This window comes from Ictidomys tridecemlineatus, chromosome X, assembly GCF_052094955.1.
Source record: "Ictidomys tridecemlineatus isolate mIctTri1 chromosome X, mIctTri1.hap1, whole genome shotgun sequence".
Classification (NCBI taxonomy): domain Eukaryota; kingdom Metazoa; phylum Chordata; class Mammalia; order Rodentia; family Sciuridae; genus Ictidomys; species Ictidomys tridecemlineatus.
Genome location: NC_135493.1, coordinates 38,187,391 through 38,207,300, shown reverse-complemented (window position 1 = coordinate 38,207,300; position 19,910 = coordinate 38,187,391). Strand labels below are relative to the sequence as shown.

The 19,910-nt window shown below is 37.0% G+C and overlaps 1 protein-coding gene across 4 annotated transcripts in view; it reads right to left on the bottom strand.

Annotated features, from left to right (window-relative positions):
- Ammecr1 (AMMECR nuclear protein 1) overlaps positions 1-19,616 on the bottom strand; it is a 113,373-nt gene extending 93,757 nt beyond the window's left edge. Inside the window, exon 1 of one of the 4 annotated variants that reach the window (XM_040284216.2) lies at positions 19,081-19,616. In XM_040284216.2, coding sequence (XP_040140150.1) covers positions 19,081-19,550 — 470 coding nt within the window. In that variant the 5' untranslated portion in view covers positions 19,551-19,616. The remainder of the gene's footprint in view (positions 1-19,080) is intronic. The other 3 variants (XM_005323358.4, XM_040284211.2, XM_005323357.4) reach the window with 3 other exon arrangements.
- Positions 19,617-19,910: the final 294 nt, after the last annotated feature.

Below are 19,910 nucleotides of genomic sequence, written 5' to 3'. Positions count from 1 at the left end.
CCTTGGAAATAATTCTTGTATTGGTGTCTTTTAAAAAACAAACCAAAAATGACTATAATCTTTAGCTTTTAAAATTGCCCAGCAAAATACATGGGATCCCTGATACCTCCACATAAACTGCTATTTTAAAGTATTCAAGAACCATAAAATTAGAAGATTTGCATTCCTTTTACCTTTGGTGGCTACAAGAAAATAATGTGTTTTTGGATAACAGATGCAATAAAAATGCATTTATTGTTATCAACACTTGGCTGCATTTCAAATGTTTTTAAAATAACTGCTTCTTTTTAAAGATTCATATTTTTAAATTTTAAATAAAAGAAGATGAGAAACTAATCCTAGTCATGGTAGGATTGATGGCACAGCATCTAGTTCAATGCCTAAGAGTCATACCTAAACAGATGAAAGGTTGTTAAGGTTCCAATGTATTTCTTTGATGAAATGAGGAAAATGGAAACTATAAGCTCTAAGTGTTGACTTTTAAAAGAATCACAAACATTTTTAACTCATTTAAATATTTACTACTTTATCCTGAGTGGTTATTTACCATAATGTTGGCAAGTCAAATTCAATTATGAAAAATTTTGACAACAATAGTAGAATTTTCCTAATAATTAGGAGATGTCAAGTTCTGGGGGATGATGAATGATTCTGGTTGCAGGTATTACAACAAAATAACGTGTGGTTGTATGGGAAGAGAGAGAGCACACACAAGAGAGAAAGAGAAAAAAGAAAGAAAGAGAGGGAGGGAGGAAATGAAAACACTTCCTCTACCACTCTTAATGTAGCACCTAGAATTGTAATAAGGTCTGAGTTTGGGATTTAAGCTGCAGCGGATAGAGTTCTGTTGAGGAAAAAATGTTGAGAATCAATGACAATGTATAATAACACTATAAGAGTAATTACAAAGTCATTAAGGTTTTTCTGGGAAACCAATTTAAATAGAGCAGATACTTAATATTGAGCATATCACTCATAAAAACAACACTAACAATAGTCTCAGTGATATTTATGATGCTGTCAACTGTTCATATCTTCACTATTCTATTCCATCATATGTATTTTATAAAAATAGCATAAGCATTATAATAAAGGTATATAACATGGAAATTTTTATTACTATAAATCTTGAGAATCTATGGATTTGAAATATGCAATTTCAAGAACTTATGGCCAACCATTAAGGTCACTGATTAAATAATTTCTCATTTTACTAAGACATTAAAGAATTTGAGTCTCATGTACTTTAAGGCTAATGTGTACAAATGATCTACTAGGTCAGTAAGACTATCCTATCATCTGACTAGGCTTAAATATTTTCTTTACATTGTAAACTATGTATTAATGCCAGAAATGATAAACCTTTTGTTTTTAAAAGAAGGCCCCTCCAAATAAAGCCAATTTCTAGTGCTGGTGATTAATATAAGGAAATGATTTAAGAATTGTAAAGCAGAGTTGGTTCTCAGCCAAAATATATGAATTTTGGACAAGTTAAAAACTAATGTGTTGAATTCAGCTTCAACTCAGACCAATGAAATAAATAAGTCTGCCATAAAACATTTTATGAAGGAAATTACATATTAAAATATTATTTGTGCTTTCAAGGATACCTTATAATCCCCTGGGGTCAGACTTCTTCAAATCTGTTTTCCTTCATCTAAATTATATTAATGTGAGAACAGACACATCAAGAATTTCCATAAAAACAAAGAACTGTAACTTCCTCTTGAAGATATTTAATTGAAAATAAAGATTGTAAATATTCAAGGCATACAATTAGATTATTTGATATACATACACTGTATAATGATTATCATGATGAAATTAACATATCCATCACCATCCAAGCTGTATATTAGATTCCCAAATTTGTTCACATTATAACTGAAAGTTTATACCCCTTGATCAATATTTCCTCATTTCCCTCACTCTCCCCCAGACCCTGGCAACTACCATTCTACTTTTTCTATCAGTTTGAATTTTTTAAGACACCAAATATAAATGAGATCATGCAGTGTTTATCTTTTTGTCTCTGGCTTATTTCACTTAGCATAATATTCTCCAGGTTCATCCATATTTTTGCAAATGGCAGGATTTCCTTCTTTAATGGCTAAATTATATCCCTGTTGGGTATGTGTGTAGGTATGTGCATGTGTATCACAATTTCTTTATCCACTTTCCTGTCAGTGGATGCTTGGGTTATCATCTTGACTGCTCTGAATAATGTTGTAATGAACATGGGACTGCAGGTATCATTTCAACATACTATTTGCTTTGGATATAAACCCAGATGTGGGATTGCTAAATGGTAGTCCTATTTTTAATTTTCTGAGGAATCTCAATACTGTTTTCCATAATGGGTGTACCAACTTACTTTCCACCCAATAGAGTACTAGTGTTTCTTTTTCTCCAATCCTTGGAAACACTTATCATCCATTTGTCTTTCTGATAACAGCCATCTTAACATGTATGAGGTGATTTTTTCACTGTGGTTTGCTTTGCATTTTTCTGATTACTAGAGATATCAATCACCATTTTTCATGTACCTATTGGCCATCTGTATGTCCTACCTGGAAAGATGTCTGTTCAAGGGAAGAGGTACTCCTTTTTTTTTCACCGTGAAGGGTATTGCAACGTGACAATAACATAATAGTGAATTAATAAGTGCACCATGGAAATCAGTTTTCTATTACGGTTATTTTTATCTGTGAAATACTCATTTGTTTCTAACATAGGATTGATTCTCAGTGGTCCACAATCACTAAGCCAACAGATTCATTAGGCTTTCAAACTCAGGTACCATGTAAGAAAAGAAGATTAAAAGTATATATGGGTAGGAATTGCCATCAGTGATTGTGTTCGTCAACTTTTCATTGCTGTGACAAATACCTCAGATATTCAACTTAAAAGGAGGAAAGTTCTATAGTGGCTCATGATTTTCAAGATTTCAATCCATGGCTACTTGGCCCTATAGCTTTGGCCCTGTGGCACCACAGTATATTATGGCAGGGAGTGTGTGGTAGAGAGCAAAGCTGTTCACCTCATGGAAAGCCAAGAAAAAGAGGAAGGGGTGAGGATCTCGGGATCCCCTTTAAGGGAATGTCCCAATGATCTAACTCCCTCCTACTAAGCCCTGCCTCCTAAAGGTTCCAATATCTCCTAAGAGTGACAAGTGGAGTATCAAGCATTTAATACATGAGCTTTGGAGAACAATCCAGTTCCAAACAATAGCAGTGCCCCATCATAAATGACAAATTTTTTGTTGTTTCATACTTTACCTTTGTGACTTTTACATTCTATGCCATAGTATATTTGTGTTTCTTTTAATATCAAATTTATGTTCTAAGCTTTATTTCTGGAAAAGTTGGCATTCCATGGAAAGATACCATATTTACCCTGTATTTTCATTTATCTTCTAGCACACCATCACATGTATTTATAGGTACCACTAATATGTTTAGACAAATGCTTCTTTCTTCCCTAGGATATCCACAGTCAGGAAGTCATCATTTGAAGTCCAAGGGCAGATTTTAGGAGTTTGCAGTAATGCCCCAGTTTGAGAAGCAGACCTTGATTTTCCCAGGCAGTGTCAGCTAATAATCTTGGAATATTCTTAACCCATTCCTTAACCCATTTTGTTCCATTGTCCCAGATGTGAAACACCTATGAAAACTCAAATTGAACATCACATATACCACTTATGGTAACTTTAAAATAATGTTGGAATATTTATTTTGTTTGTAGAATTAAAAAATTGGGACTTGTGTTAAAAGTCAGCATTACTGAAAACGTCTATGAAACCTTGATGAAAGATAAAAACTTCATATCAGAAAAATGCTCTTACCCTCAAAATTTTGCATAAAATATCATTACATTTGCCAAACCCCTAAAGTCTACTCTTAGACACAAAAGATGTAAGCATATTAAGAAAGGAAAAAGCATTTATCTAAACATATGAGAACATATAGTTTAAAACAAGCAATAGAAAAGGCAGAAGCAATAGTATCAATAAATTTCCAAGCATTTCAATTTTCTGTAGAAATGGAATCAGAGTTAAAAATAAGCACAATTAAAGCCTATCCTATATCTCACAGAGGTCCATAAACACATACCCTTACTCTCTGCATGCAGCTACATATATTCGAGTCAGTACCCAAATATCAAATTCAAAAAGATGTTATGATTTCAATTAAACACACAGAAAGAGATAATCACTTTCAGGTAAAGTATAGGAAGGAGCAAAATGTAACATTTCACTCATTTTCTAGAAAAAATCCTAGAAACTTTTCAGACTTGTGTTTCCCTGAATTCAAAATTGAACCAGTTAAATAATGTCTATACACCTTTAGATAATAAAATGCATTATTTGAAAACACTTGGAAATCATAAATTTACAACCTCTCCACCCCCATTCCACTACCTCCCCCAAATGGAAAACAAGTAGAATCAGTAAATAACTTTCAAGGTAATATAATATGGTAAACACTGTTAGAATTCAAGTGGCAAAAATTCCATAATATAGTTACTAACAGACTTTCAGATATTCAATACTATTGCTCTTGAAAATGGCAAAGTTCCAGAGAGAAATTATGTTGAGAAGGGGGGGAAAGAAGGCTCTTCCTTCATTTATTCCTCAAATATGAGGTGGAGAGAGTGGGAGAGAAAAGTATTAAAATAAATATACCAATTCTGCCGGATGTGGTGGCAATCCCAGTGGCTCAGGAGGCTGAGACAGGAGGACTGCAAGTTCAAAGCCAGCCTAAACAAAAGTGAGGTGTTAAGCAACTCAATGAGATGCTATCTCTAAATAAAATACAAAATGGGGCTGGGTTTGTGGCTCAGTGGTCACGTGCCCCAGAGTTCAATCCCTGGTACCCACCACAAAATACACACACACACACACACACACACACACACACACACACCAATTCTGAGAAAATTAAAGCACCAGAGACCATACTAGGCTAGTGGAAATTATTAGTTAGCAAAGAGTTAATGGGGGCTTATTATGAGATATTCAATAATTATAACTTCATGAAAGTGAAAGAAAGCTTCAAGACTAAAACCTTTCCTCTTTGTAAGAACTGATTTGAATTTTTCTAGACTGAATTGAAATAAACAAACTATGGTTCTAATAGTAGTAGCTTGATAGAGGGAGGACCCATACACATTTTTTCCACTTTAAAACAAGATTTACTTGTTCTGTTGCCACAGCCAAAATGGAAAGCCACTGACTTTTTTCAACAATTGTGTTGTACTCTATGGAGGTCATTGCCAAATTAAAATGCACATTGTTTTAAGCCTGAGAAAAATGAAGTTGACATCTAAATGGTTCAACCCTGTATAAACAAAGTTACCTCCCTCTTCCCTGATGAGGTAACCACCTCTGTTAATACAGCATTAACCAGAGTTAATAAGAGTTATCAGGAACCTTTGTATGGTCTGTACTGAGAACTGCTAGATTCCATTTGGCCTCCTATCCCATTACACAGCAAGGATCCAGAATCACTGCTTAGGTCAATATCCATATCTTCATCAACTTCTATTAAAAAGTATTTTCACTGTTTTTCTCAATACATATCATTTCGTCATCTCATTATAGTAATATATAATTCATATCACAGATTATTCATAATTCCAGCCTTTGACATGAAGAAGAGTTCATTTACTTATAAACATAGACTATAGAGAACACTGTTAAGTATGTTGACAAAATGTTAATGCTTATGTGGTTAGAACCCATCATCAGTTCCATACTTGGGAAGTAATTTCCCTATATTTTGAATCATATTCTGGGGAATAAAAAGAAGCTACTAAAATAATATTTTACAGTCATAACTGAAAAAATTTTAGGTCTTAACTTTACGTCTTAATATAATTAAAGATATACCATTAGCTAATGGACTCAGAATTTTGTTCTTTTTCTCTTTAAAAAGTAATCATTACTCAATACAAAATAAAAATGTTGTTTTATTATAATTCAATAACTATTTTAGAATTTTGTTCCTAAATAATAGTATAAAACCTTTACACATTTTGCTTAGATATAGTGTGTATCAGGCAGAAGGATCCAAGTTAAAGCCAGCCTCAGTAATTTAGTGATGCCTTCCAAAACTTTGTAAGACCCTGTCTCAAAATAAAAAATAAAAAGGGCTTGGGATGTAGTTCAGTGGTTAAATATTTTGGGTTCAATCCCCTGGTACCAAAAATAAAAGAGAAAGAGAGAGAGTTGTAGCAATCATAAATTGGGCATGCTAAGAACCATGAGGAACATACCCATTAGACTAATTGATGTTTCAACTAATTTAATAAATTGTATTTTTCAATAATTAGTACACAATCCTAACACAATTATTATAATTTTCAGTACCTACATTTTGTTGCTAAATTTTCAATATCCAAGTAAATTTTCTTTATTAATTTAGGGAGAAAAAAGTAGTTGAAACTATTAAGTCTATAATAACTAAAATATTTTTTTAAATTACATAATCTTCATAGCTAGTCATTTTTTCCAACTTCATATTTGAGACACTGAGTTTAGAAGAAAAAAAAGAACACTGAACATAGAAGGCACTCAGGCAAGTGTGATACAACCAGTGTTACTCTGACTTTTCCTGAATGTGTACTGATGAAGCACTCTGTCTATATAGCAGACTCCTGCTTGTGTTATTTCCCAGTTTCTTGTCCAGGCTTCACGACATTCATGACATTAAAGGAACTGCTGAAGCATAATTAACTGAACAAAAAGGAAACTTTACCAAGAAAGAGGCAATTCACAGGCCATTACTAGTTGAAAACTGTCAACTGGTAGAACTTCATTTCCGAATGCCTGAATTACAGTTAACTCCTGACAGGTGCCCTTTTTTTGCTAGGTTCTCCATCACTTCAATCTATCTTTGATTGGTACCCACTGACCATTGTATAATGCTCATTCTGACCTCTGTTGTTTCCCTGCCTAGAATGCCTTTTCCATCGATGAAAGTTCTACCCAGCCTGAATCCTTCCTACTTTGTCACTGAAGCGCTTCTATGTAACCCCAGCCTACATTCATCTGTTCAAACTCCTACAGAACTCATTGTCTCTATCACTCTCATTCAGCCATAGAATCATATATGATTTCATAATTTGTTTCATGAATGTTGTCTCCTCAACATATCTGTAAGCTTTTTTAAGGACAGGAAGTATGGTTTATGCTTCTTTTATAGGCCTCTCACTTATAACCAAAAGGGAGCCAAGCAGAGTGCTCTGCCCACAACAACTATATTACTTGAGCTGAAAATATTTGAACTAGAAATAATATGAAGTATTAGCTTATAATAATAGGCAAGTACTGATGTAAAACACACCATCTTAAGATAATATTGTCAAATAAATGTTTGGCTTGAACAAATGTTCATTTTAAAAGTCTATAAGCAAAGGAATAATCGTGGTGGAAATTCTACTTTCTTATTTAGAACTGTAAAGCCATCTCTGAAAGGCAGAAGTTAAAAAAATGTTCCAAAACCAAAATTGATGCATTACAATTCACTGGTAATATTTAAAAATATGTGCATCCCTGCTAATGACAAAGAACTTCATGTTGGTTATACAGACAAAAAGACAAAAAAAAAAAGTTCAAGATCCATGACTTGACCACATCTATTTTTTTCACATATGCCACTGTCATATACAGATGAGAGCTTTTCATTAGAAACAAGTATGTAGACTATAAGCAGCAATTTCAAGAAGTGCTTAACTAAAGTGGTTTATGTACACACGTAGGGATTTAAAGATCTTACCTACTATATCCATTATGCAGTTTATCTTCCAATTTTCCATCCCTTTAGAAAGTACATTTGCTCAGAAATATTCCTCAGAAACTGTCAAAAATAATGTTCTCCTTTAATGCCTTAGTCCTTCCACCTTTAAAAGTAGGTGAACAAAGGCAAAAGCTTCTATCTGTCAAAGATGTTTCCTTACATTATTATTAGCAAATTCATCAGAAAGCCCTAAAGAACAGTGGATAAGGAGAACAAAAGGTAGAAAAGTTCTTCTCAAATATAAGCAGTTGTTATTAAGTATACTAATAAAGTAAATGATAAATGTGGGGTTAAATACTAATTGAAATGCTACTAGTTTGAAACATTAAAAATGGCCATTTCTGATTCTAATGCCTTTAATCTAGTTTATTCATAATTTTAGTAAATTTGGAAAAAAAATACCTCAAAGCCTAAATTAGGCTTTCTTGTAAGCAGGCTCTATGCATCTCTAGTACATGTTTGTGAGACTAATTTTTAAAGAATTCCCAAAATTCATACGAAAGATAAATTGCTTTGGGTAAAGCCAATATCATGTACCTTTAAAAAGTAAGCTAAGCTTTGTGCTTAGAATTAACAACACTGTACACTTTAAGAGGGCAGATCTCATATTTTTTTACCACAATAAAAAATAAACAAAAATCAGCATACATGTATATAATTAAACTGCTTAATCCAAAATGACTGAAACTCTAATTTTTCATAAGAAGGTAGTGTGTGCAATGTAATATGTAATGGCAAGTCCTGTTAAGAGACTCTAGAGACAAAATACAGAAGATATAGAAATGTACCTTTGTGTAACTGTATTCAACAGCCAATTAGAAATAACAGGTGAGGGATGGGACTATAGCTCAGTGGTAGATACGCGCCTAACATTTGGGCAGCCCTGGGTTTAATCCTGAGTACACCCCTCCCCCCCAAAAAAAAGAAAGAAGAAGAAATTATAAGTGGAGCTATCCTTTAATATTATCTGTTTTATAATCTTGGTTATTACAAATAAATAGGAGCAAATTATATAACATAAACTTAATAATAGATGCACAGGTCACGTGCTGTAGCACACAACCATAATCCCAATGACTCAGGAGGCTGAGGTAGGGGGATGCAAGTTCCTAACCAGCCTTGGCAAATTAGTAAGGCTGTAAGCAACTCTGTGAGACTGTCTCAAAATAAAAAATAAAAAGAGCTGAGAATGTAGCTCAGTGGTAAAGCATCCCTGGGTTTAATCCCTAGTACCAAAAATATAAATAAGTAATAAATAAATAAATAAATACAACAGTCTAAAATTAGATATGTCTGAATAACTGACAATTTATAACTATGTTCATAGACAAGTTAAGAAATTATAATGACCAGAAATATTTATGCTGTTTGAGGTATACTAAAGTTATCTGTTTCATAACTCCCAAACTTGTGTACAGGCCTCATTCTGATGACACCATATAAATGGTTTTCAAGGTGGTCTGTTGGAAGTACTCAAAGGACCATAGCAAGCCCTTTTATGTTTTTAAACTTCAGGCTGAACATTCGTTTTTGCTAGAAATAATTATTTTTGTAACAGGTGTGTCATGGCCACTGGTCCTAAAGAAGGGACATCTAGGTGTATATAATATAAAACATGCCCCTTAGAGCACTCCTCTCCTGGTCATATGTTCAGTATCCCTTTCTGCCCTGAATCTGTGTTTCACCTCATTTAACTACAATTCATTGCTCTCCTTCCCTGATTCCCAGGTGCCCTCTATTCCTGCCTCCAGTCCTATGTGACTCTCTCTACATAGCCAATGATTTTCGTGTAGAAGAGCAGACTTCTGCAAAACAACTCACTAGACAGGGCAGTAGCTGGAGGAGTTTGTGGAGTAAAGCGCACCACAAACCACATATCACCTCATTAGTGTCAGAGAAATAGAAGCCATATCATTCCCATTTGTTTTTGTAAGGGTTTTTTGAACTGAAAAGTGGTAAAGTGTAGGAGTAGATGGTTCCTTGAGCTGAACACAAAATGTTAACCACTGACTGCCCCACATCTAGCCCTAACTACAAAGAGCTATTCCACAAAATCAAGTACCTGGCCAAGGTAGTGGCAAGTTTTTTGTTTGTTTTAATACAAAAGAAGCCATCACAAGATTTTTTATTTTCTGTTTTTATCATGGGACAATTTATGGAATGTACTAAAAACACTACTATGGAGAAAGGTCAGAAGATTTCATGAGATTTTTCTTTGGTGAATAAATCACTAAATCACTAATACCATCTTCTACTTACCACATTAAAAAATTATGTAAAAAAGCACCATCAGGGGCTGGAGTTCTGGCTCAATGGTAGAGCACTTGCCTGGCATGCATGAGGCCCTAGGTTCAATCCTCAGCACCACGTATAAATAAATAAAAGATCCACTGACAACTAAAAAATATTTTAAAAAAGAGCACCCATCATCTGACCACTTAGCTCACCATCATTCAAAATCAGCACACACAGAATATTAGCATTATGATAATGAGATGCTTACTGAGGTCCAACTTTTACCAGCTATCTAACTTAATTTGCACCCCAAACCACCTATAATTGCCTGTGTAGCTAAGCAATAATGATGTCACAGAAAAGAAGCACAGTAATGTGACTAGTACATGAGCATTTCTTTGACCAGGTAGAGTGCTGTGAGACCCCTAGGACAACAGCACCAAAATTAATTTTTCAGAGTCTATTCTGTAAGAACCACACAAAAATCCATTAACACTAGAAGCAAAGCAGAATAGCTGTTTAAAGATGTTACCACCTTACAGTAATCCAAAATCCCAAGAGAAGATGTTTCTAGAATTGTGTGTCAAATGCTTACAAATCACATTAAAATATATGGAATGGCAAGATAAACTATATAGGCTGTTAAGTCAGTCTCACTACTTTCCATTACTAGAGAGCTGGTCAGCATCTTCTGGCAGGATATTGCATAAAACAGTCAACTGTGCTCTCCCAGCATTGCATGTGGCTTTGGGTCACATTGTGGATTATCTGTAAAATCAAACAGATAGGGGAAAGGCAAGAATCATCAAGACTATCACAGACCTTATTGAAAAAAAAAAAACTAGTATTGGTAAGGCCTGGACTCCAGCAGAACTCACATTTGCCCATCCACTGATGACCACAAAGACCATAAAGCAATATGGCTAATCCTATCTATTGATAACATCCATCCTTCATTATCAAGCAAAGCTGCAAAACAGATAAAGCTTGATTCAATCTATCTTAATTTCTAAACTTCAGAACCACAGAACCTAGAATCTAGTACCAGAATGCACTCAAAAATTTCCTAAGATGGTCCTCCACCAGGCTCTATTTTGCTAAAGGCTATTTTATGATATACACATAAGGAAATATAAGAATCACTGACTGCTTTACAAATTTATAAGCCAGTTATTTTTACTAGCAGTAATAAGCTGAAAACTCTCTCTACCCATCTGAGCAATTCAATCAATGTTAGTTGCAGGGAGAGTAACTGAGGTGATCCCAAAAGACCAACCAAAACACCACAATAGCTCTGTTACCGCTCTCAGGTTCTGCTAATTTAAAAAGAAATGACATTTAGTATCTGCCAACATTTGGAACTGCTCATATTAAGAATTCTGATTTCACCTGCCCAACCATTTGTTTTATTCCATTTTCCTTCAGTGGCACCACCACCTTCCTGGTTCCCCCGCCTTATAAACTGAAATTGCGTTCAAGGCCTCTCTTTCACTTCCCCCCAGCAATGGGAATTTGGTAAAGTGGGATTTTTTTTTTTTTTTGCTCATTTTCCTGCAATGCCTCTTACATGTAGGCCCTCATCTAAAAGCTATCCCCACTATCTTTATGTTTGATACAAATTCTATAAGCCAACATGTCTTCTTCTTTCTCCCAAATTAGATGCAGTTGGGAATAGGTGAAGAGTGGGAGAGGAGGGTTCTTATACTGGTGATCAAATTTCATAGCCATTCCAACAGAGTTGTTTAACAAACTTTTCCTGAGCACAAGAATAGCTAGGCACAGAGCCAAGAAAAGAAAAGGCAATGATGGAAGCCAAAAAACAGGTGAGCTGCAATCTTTCCACTCCTACACAAAACCTGGCTCTGGAGCAGGATTCCCCACACATGCTGATAACTTCTTCCAATTCTTAATTTTGCAACATTCCTATATTCACAAACTCTGTCCCAGGACAGTTTTCCCACTTTCCAATGCCAGTTTTCTTACTGTCTTAATAACCTGAAGCCTAGCTGGTCTCATCTATCTTAAAAATCTTCCAATCTACCTTCATTCTAGAGGACCCTTCTGCAAGTGCCATTCCCTTCTGAGTAAAAGAAACAATAATCAGATGCAAAATCTCCCATCCAGTCTTCTCAGAGGGTTCCCAAGACAAAGGCTATGTTTAATTCCCTTGAAGTTTTACAATCCTAGAGACCAAAGCAAAAGGGAGTGGGGTGAAGAATGCTGAAAGTGCAAGTTGCTGACTGAAGACAGCTGCTGGGAATCCCCAAGTGCTGTGGCAAGGGGTGTGGTGGTGACAACAACCGGTTTGAGAACAACCAAGTGAGATTTCAAGAACTACTGGTCATAGTATCTTAACCAGTAATCTCTGTATCTTTTCCATTTAAAAACTTGACTCAAGTTATCCCATACCAAAGGCCTTCTTCTTTACCATTCTTTTATTCCATGTCATGTCCATACTTATGCTTTTTATCTACATCTTATTAATCTACAATTCTGTATATATTGCATTGTAGGTATTTTAAGCAACCTTATATTGGTGTCATAGCTTGAAAGACTGTAACCTCTATGAGAAGAGGACCATTTTATATCTCTAATTTCCAACCATACACCTCAGCATAATGTACATATTTTAAAAAACAGGCTTTTTTTTACAGTGACGTTTAATTTCCACTCAGCTATTCAACACTAACATTTTTTTTAAGGTTGAGCAAGTTTGAAAGTATGATACATTAAGAGCTGGAGAAAACACACCCACACATGATACAAAAGATGCCACTTATAGTTGGACCAAACATAAAGCATGCTCCACCCAACCAACTATACTATATACCATACTTCTCTTCCTCTGTTTTTTTTCTTTATACTACATAATCTTGTAGATCATTTTTGCTCTTAGTAACACTAACTACAGAATTTAAAGTCTAAATAAATTTACTGTTGGGAATCTACTCTTCCCACCTACACAACCACTGGCTTCCAACACTGTCTCCAATGTCCTTTGAGCAACTACCCAATTACTGATTGTGGAAAGACAGCTTACACATTGAAGGTCCATTCTCAGCAGCTACTGGGTTTTATTGCTGGTCCTCACTTAGCTTAATTGATTCAGAACAGTATCAAAAAGAGACATTATTACACAAGTTTGAAAAAGAGACTACTTAAGAAAATTTAAATGTAAAAGCCCTGGTCATTGTGCTGCTTTAAAACAGGCAAGCCTGGGTGACATGGAGAGAACAGAATAATGCCCATTGAAATCACAAAACTTGGGAACTTTGACTAATCTTGTAACATAAGTTTTAGTGCTTCCTACATATACATTCTCAAAGTAAAATTATCTATAATAGAGAAGTTACAACTAACTTCAAAAACAATCCATTGCAGCAAAAAGGTTTCAGTGTTTATAACAAATTCAATTTCAAAAAGTGTACAGGTTCTGAAAGACAGCAACGTGAAAGACTATGTTTCTGAGAAACACATACTTAGATATAACAACTCATGCATGGGTTAACAAAACATTTTTACTTTTTCATTAGTGGTCTTTCTTCACATTGGACTGGGAGATCCCATCAGATTCCCTCTTGGCTGCAACCCATTAATTGGAACCTGAACACAGAATAAACACAATTCATAAGCAGGAAGAATTATGCACTAAATTATCACTCCCTTTGGCCACATGGGGGAGAAGGTAAAATAAGCATTGGGTTTTTCTTTTTAAGTAAATATACTTTGTCCTACATACACCTAAATGTATGGAAATATAAATAATTTTTATAATTTGTATTTATTCATCCTTCCATGTCAGCCATTGTCAGTTTTTGTGACATAAATGGCAACTGGGGACATGCCTGTCTTCTTCTCTATCACTAAGGGATGATATCAGATTGTCTTCCAATGTAAATCACCATAGCTAAAAACACCTATATTATTCCTTCAAAAAGGCTCAATGATTTTTCTGAAAAAAAAATTTAGGGGAAACTATACATTATGGCCAGAGAATAGAAGTCAGTACCATTATGTTAGTGTGGATAAGGAAATTTGTCATGGTCTTGTAGCATCACCTGCAATTGACAGATAAATTTTCCAGTTATTCTGGCCAGTCTTCTCAAAAAAAAAGACATAATAGGAATATAATAGCTTTTGTTTGAGATGCTGATTTAATATTACTTTAACCTGAGCTGCATTATCAAATCATCTTTTGATAGTGCAATAGGATGGCTACTGTTCTGGTGAAACAAAGTGCCTATTCCCCTAACAACCCAACTCCTCCCAAGCACACTGAAAACAGTAATTTGACTAATGTGGCAAGACAAGAAAGAGTTAACTGTTCAAACATCTGATCTGAATCTCTCAAAATCTCCATGTCCCTAAGTATATTTTTTAAAATGCTTTATTCATTGCAATAGTAAACCACACTTCCTGGTATTTAACAGTAAAGCACCTTCTATATGCTATGGTCTATATGAAATGATGCATTGCATTAATTTCAAAGGTGGTAAGAAGATTAAAATGAAAAGTTCATGGAATATGTGACACACAACACAGCATCAAAAATATAAGATTGAAGGCATGTGGTGTCACTCTCCTGAAGATGGTTCTTGCGCTCATCGAGCAATAGGAACACTGTCAAATCTCCAGAGTGGTTTTCTCTAATGGTGGAATTTCAGTAGATAATATTTTTATGTTTTATGCATAAATGCTAAATTAATTCATTTATGGCCCATCTTCTTTCTATGGAGTGAAAGAGGCTTACTAAAGGACACACTCAGAAGTATTTTAAAAATAAACTATTAAGATAGGGGGGCACTGAATCTTAAGCAAGATTCTTTTATATTTCTTTGCTAATAGGGAAAATTCTTAAAATGAAACCTAGCAAACATAAAACACTTTTAACATTTTATCAAGTTATTTAGTTTGTGGGAACAGGAGGGGGCTTTACTTATCAAAATCAACACAACTCATTTGAAGATATCCTATTTATGTTGCTCTTAACTACTGAAATGTACTCCTCACATATAACAATTTCTGAAAAAGGAACTAAAATCATACCAAGGGTTACCAAGAATCATCCTACCCTCCATCCCCCAATGGAAACCATCCCCAGAACCTCAGACTCTTATGCTCTTGGCAGCACTCAACTTCCCAGATGATAGATGAGAATGAACATGGCAAAGGATAGATATAGAAAATGGAAGTTTTTATATCGGAAACTGGCAGCCCAAACTGCCATTCCCAGTTACTCAAACACTTATTCAGACCCTCACTTCTCTCTAGCCCAGTGGTCTTGACCTGTGGCCCTGGGAACAGTAGCATCAGCAGAGAGGTTGTTAGAAATGCAAATTCATACTCCCACCCCACACCAAGAGAATCTGAAACTCTGAGAATAGGGCCCAGCAATTTGTTTTAACAGGCACTACAGGAGATTACTATGTATGCTAAAGTTTGAGAGCCAGTCCTCCTAAAACTTTAATGAGCATAAGAATAACCTGGGGAGCCTGTTAAAATGCAGATTCTAATTCATCAGGTCAGAGGTGAGGCCTGAAAGCCTACCTTTCTAACAAGCTCCCAGGTGACATCTTTGCAGACCAGTTACAAGTGTTACACAAATCAGTTGTTCAGCAAAATTACCCAGGATGCTCATAAAACACAGCTTTCCAGGATACTACCCTAGGCCAAATTAATCTGAATCTCAAGAGAATGATATAGAAGATAACCAGAGGTTCTCGGCCCTTGCTACACAATGAAATCACTTGGGGAGCTCTTAGTAATCCTGATTCCCAGGTCCCTCTACAAGTTATTTAAATCAGAATCTCTATGCTGGAACCCAGGCATCCATATTTACTTCCCAGTGATCCCAATGTGCAGCCAAGGTTGAGAATGACTGCTATGGAATCTAACTGGCTCAACACCTGGCACAGTGGATTTCTTTTTAGTAACAAACAGGTTCCTATGAAATGGCTATCCAGTCAGGCGTGGTGGCACAAGCTTGTAATCCCAGCGAATGGGGAGGTTGGGGCATGAGGATCACAAGTTCAAGGCCAGCCTTAGCAATTCAGTGAGACCCTGTCTTAAAATTAAAAAAAAAAAAAATGAAATGGGCTGGGAATGTAGCTCAGTGGTAAAGCACCCCTCAGTTCAATCCCCAGGACTTCCCTCCAAATGCTAACTGAGCTCATTCACATATAAATTCAAGAGCTCTGGGTTTTGAATAGTAAAATGCACCTAAAGTTATGTTGTTCTCATTCTGCAGCCTGATTTCTGTGGTCCAATGCGTTCTCTGTAATAGGGTATGCATTCAAAAAGAGCAACAGTGAAGAATTTGTATTTACACAGTCTGTTTATATACTTACATCTCCTTCAACCCTGAAAAACATAGATGGCTTGAAATTTCTACTAACCTTTCAGAATGGAAGGGAAACTAGTGGATCTATATAACTTCAAAACCTATAAAAGTCAGATTTCACCGTTACTGATATTCTGACAAAAAGGTCCTGGGAAGGAGTGAAAATAGTGTGCTTTTACATATAAGAATTGGAAGTTGCCAAAAACACATATTCTAGTGGACAGAGAGAGGACCTGAAACACACTACTCGTGATACTAATAACTCTGAGAAATAAGCCTAATATGTCTATTCATGCCTTATAGCACCTAGCACAATGCTACACTAATAAGCATACCATACTATTAGGTATGTGAAACAGAAAAATGTGTGGTGGCTTCTAAGACATTGCTGAATGATTAGTTATATAACTCCCATAATCAAGAAATATTTCTGAATTTTATACAATTCACACCAAAAATAAGCTTAAGATAAATGAAAATAAGACAGCCCTCTTTCCACATAAGTGACCTTTCTCTGCTTGGGCATATTCAGGGTCCACTCAAAATTAGCTGTTCTATAAAATACACTACACACTCAAGATCTACTGAATGATAATAGTTATTATTCTCCCACCACCATTTCAACATATACACAATGGTCAAAAGTGTGTTTTCTTTATCTGCTTAATTCCTTGAAAAATAAATTCACCAGCTGGGGTATTTAAAATTTTAAAAAGCAAATAATGATATTTTCAAAGATAATTTTCCGTATGAACTGGTCAAGCTCACTTTCCTCTCAAATTTTTTGTTATACTCATTCAGTTAACCCAAACTCACTTTAAAATGTGTGAAAATAGCACCTTCTGAAAGTGTGTTCTCATATGCTTTGAAGCAATGGAGCGTGAATACTAAAACAGCCTTTGCCAAACTCATGTAACAGCTCAAGAACTAAACAGGAGTGAATTTTTACAGTCCCATGACTTCGCATAGTCAATCTAAGTTATCATCCCAGGACTAGTTTTGATACATCACAGACATCCAAGAGAAGACAGAAAAGTCACAAATAAGTGACTCAAGCTAATAAAGATTTCACAGATTCTTTGGCAGTCTTTTCAAAATGAATTTTGCTTCTCAACCAAAAAATAAATTGGCTAAGGTGTAGAGTTAGCATTTAAGTTCCTAGAATTAACACTGAAATTTATAAAGATAGTTTATTTATTTGAAAAGTATTCTCATGAATAATGCCCCAAGATGAACCAAGTCTAAAAGAAAGTGCACAGATCACAGAGGAATCATATGAAATTAAAGAAAATTAAAGTATCCAAGCCAAAGAAAACAAATACAAATGCACAATTTCCAGGACATTTTATTGCAATTTCCACTTTACATATTAATATTTTTAGTCTAGGCAGAAGTGTTTATACTTATCAGTAATTGTTCAATCCTCTAATCTCACAAAATGAAAAAAAAACAGTTAAAAAAGAACATCAATTTAGGTATTTATACAGGGGCACTTGTCTTAACTAGAAAAAGGGTTAATGCTTTTCAATATGAGTTCCAATAAAATTTTTCATTTATTTTTCTTGTGGATGCTAACTACTCATAATTAAAACAATCGTCCTTTTCCCCATCCTGCCCTCTCTTGGTCTTTACATTCTGTCTAGCATTTAACTCAAAAAGTCAGTTTACGCTCAGTTTACACATTAAAAAAAAATGCACATCTCTCACACATCCAAATGGACAGGGATTAGAATTAACCTGGCTTTTAGTCGTAAGAGTGCTATTTTAAACAATTCCAATCACACACTTGAAGGGTAAAGTAAAATACAAAACCAAAGGAAACCATAAAAATGCTTACACATTCACTATTGGACTGTTTATTTCTCGAATCGTTAAGTATAACATAGATTTCTTAAAAGTGAAATCGACACAAAAGCGAATGCACGTTAAATGTACAAACTGACAGTGGCTCTGTGGGGACAGCTCTCTTTGAATGAGCTATTACCCAGACAGTGGAACCAAGGGAGGAAAAAAAAAAAAAAAAGGTCTCACTCTTCAAATGTGAGGAAGCCGGCGGTGCGCTCACTTCACTAGAAACACATTTTAATGGTTATGTTCGGATAAAAATAGGTAGTAAGGGGAAATGTGTTAAAAAAAAAAAAACTCCTCGCTTCCAAGGCACAAGGGAACCTACAGGAAAAGAAGGGTAACCCTCTCAAGCTTCGGAGCCAAGTTCCATCACTAGCAGAATGGAAGTTTGGATGGTTGCTATTTTTCACCCTGCATTGGGATAGTGGCTCTCCATGTGCAAGGTACGCGGCGTGGGAAGACTGGCGAGGCTTTCACATGGGGTTAAGGAAACCAAAGTAAGGAGAGGTCAGCACCTTGAGTAATCCAGATCTCCCAAAACCAGACAGAGTGGGAAGTGAGGGGAGGCAGAGAGAGAAGAAAAGGGTCAAAACTCCTCGAAGTTATCGCAAAGAGAAAGCATACACCTCTGCAAGCCAGGGGGCCATCTCTAGTAGCAGCAACCTCCTCCAAGTGTGGGGTGCTTGCCTCGTGGGGAAGAAAACGCGGGGTGCCCATACTTAGGACGAGTGGCTCAGGGGACCGGGGCAGCGAGAGGGGTAGGGGCAGCCGCCAGCGGGGAGGCGAACTCCACTTTGCCTCAACTCTGAGCCCCATTCCGAGCGCAAGAGAGAGGGTGACGGAGGGCACGGTACTCACTAGGGCTCGTTGGTGAACCGGGGGGTCCGGGGCTGCTGGTATCCATACAGGTGACAGTAGAGCACATCGAAGCAAAAGCAGCACATCTCCGCTGACACCACCATCTTCCGGGAGCCCGGCGATGAGGACGAGGCGGCGGACGATGAGGAGGGCGAAGAAGCGGTGGCGGCGGCCGGGGTAGAAAGTAGGGTCCCTACTCCACAGCTGAGAGGTGGCGACAGGGATATCCCCCCACCGCCGCCGCAGCTCTGGGGGGGAGAGAGGGTACAGCCGCTGCCGCTACCTCCTCCGGTTAGACCGCCCAGCCCGTTGAGCCGCGTACCGGCGCCTCCTAGTCCCAGCTCCCCAGCTCGACACTGGCTCTCTCCGCTGCAGTGGGAGGAGGAGGAGGCGCCACCACCGCCACCCGAGCCAGAGGGGGGCGAACTGGACAGTTTCTGCTTCTTCACCCCACAGCAACCCGCCGCCATCTTGGAACAGTCTCCCCCACGCAGCGCTTCCGACCCATAAGTGAGGCGAGCTGGCGGCGGGGGCGAGCACGCTGCGGCCCCGGCCGCCGGGGGCGCGCTGGGGGCTCGCGAGGTGCGCGCGCGCCGCTCCCAGGCCTGGCTGCCGAGCCACGCGGCTGCTCGCGCGCGCCCCCATCTCGGCGCGCGCCACGCACTTTCGTGGCTCGGTGCCTCACGCCTGTCCCGCCCGACTTGCGCCTCCTCAGAGACCAAGCCCTTGGGCCCACAGAGGATGGAAGACAGGAAACCAGATAGAAAGGAAGGTGAAGGAGACGAGAGCGAGACAGTGGAGAGTGGGAGCAAAGGGAGGAGGTGGGCACG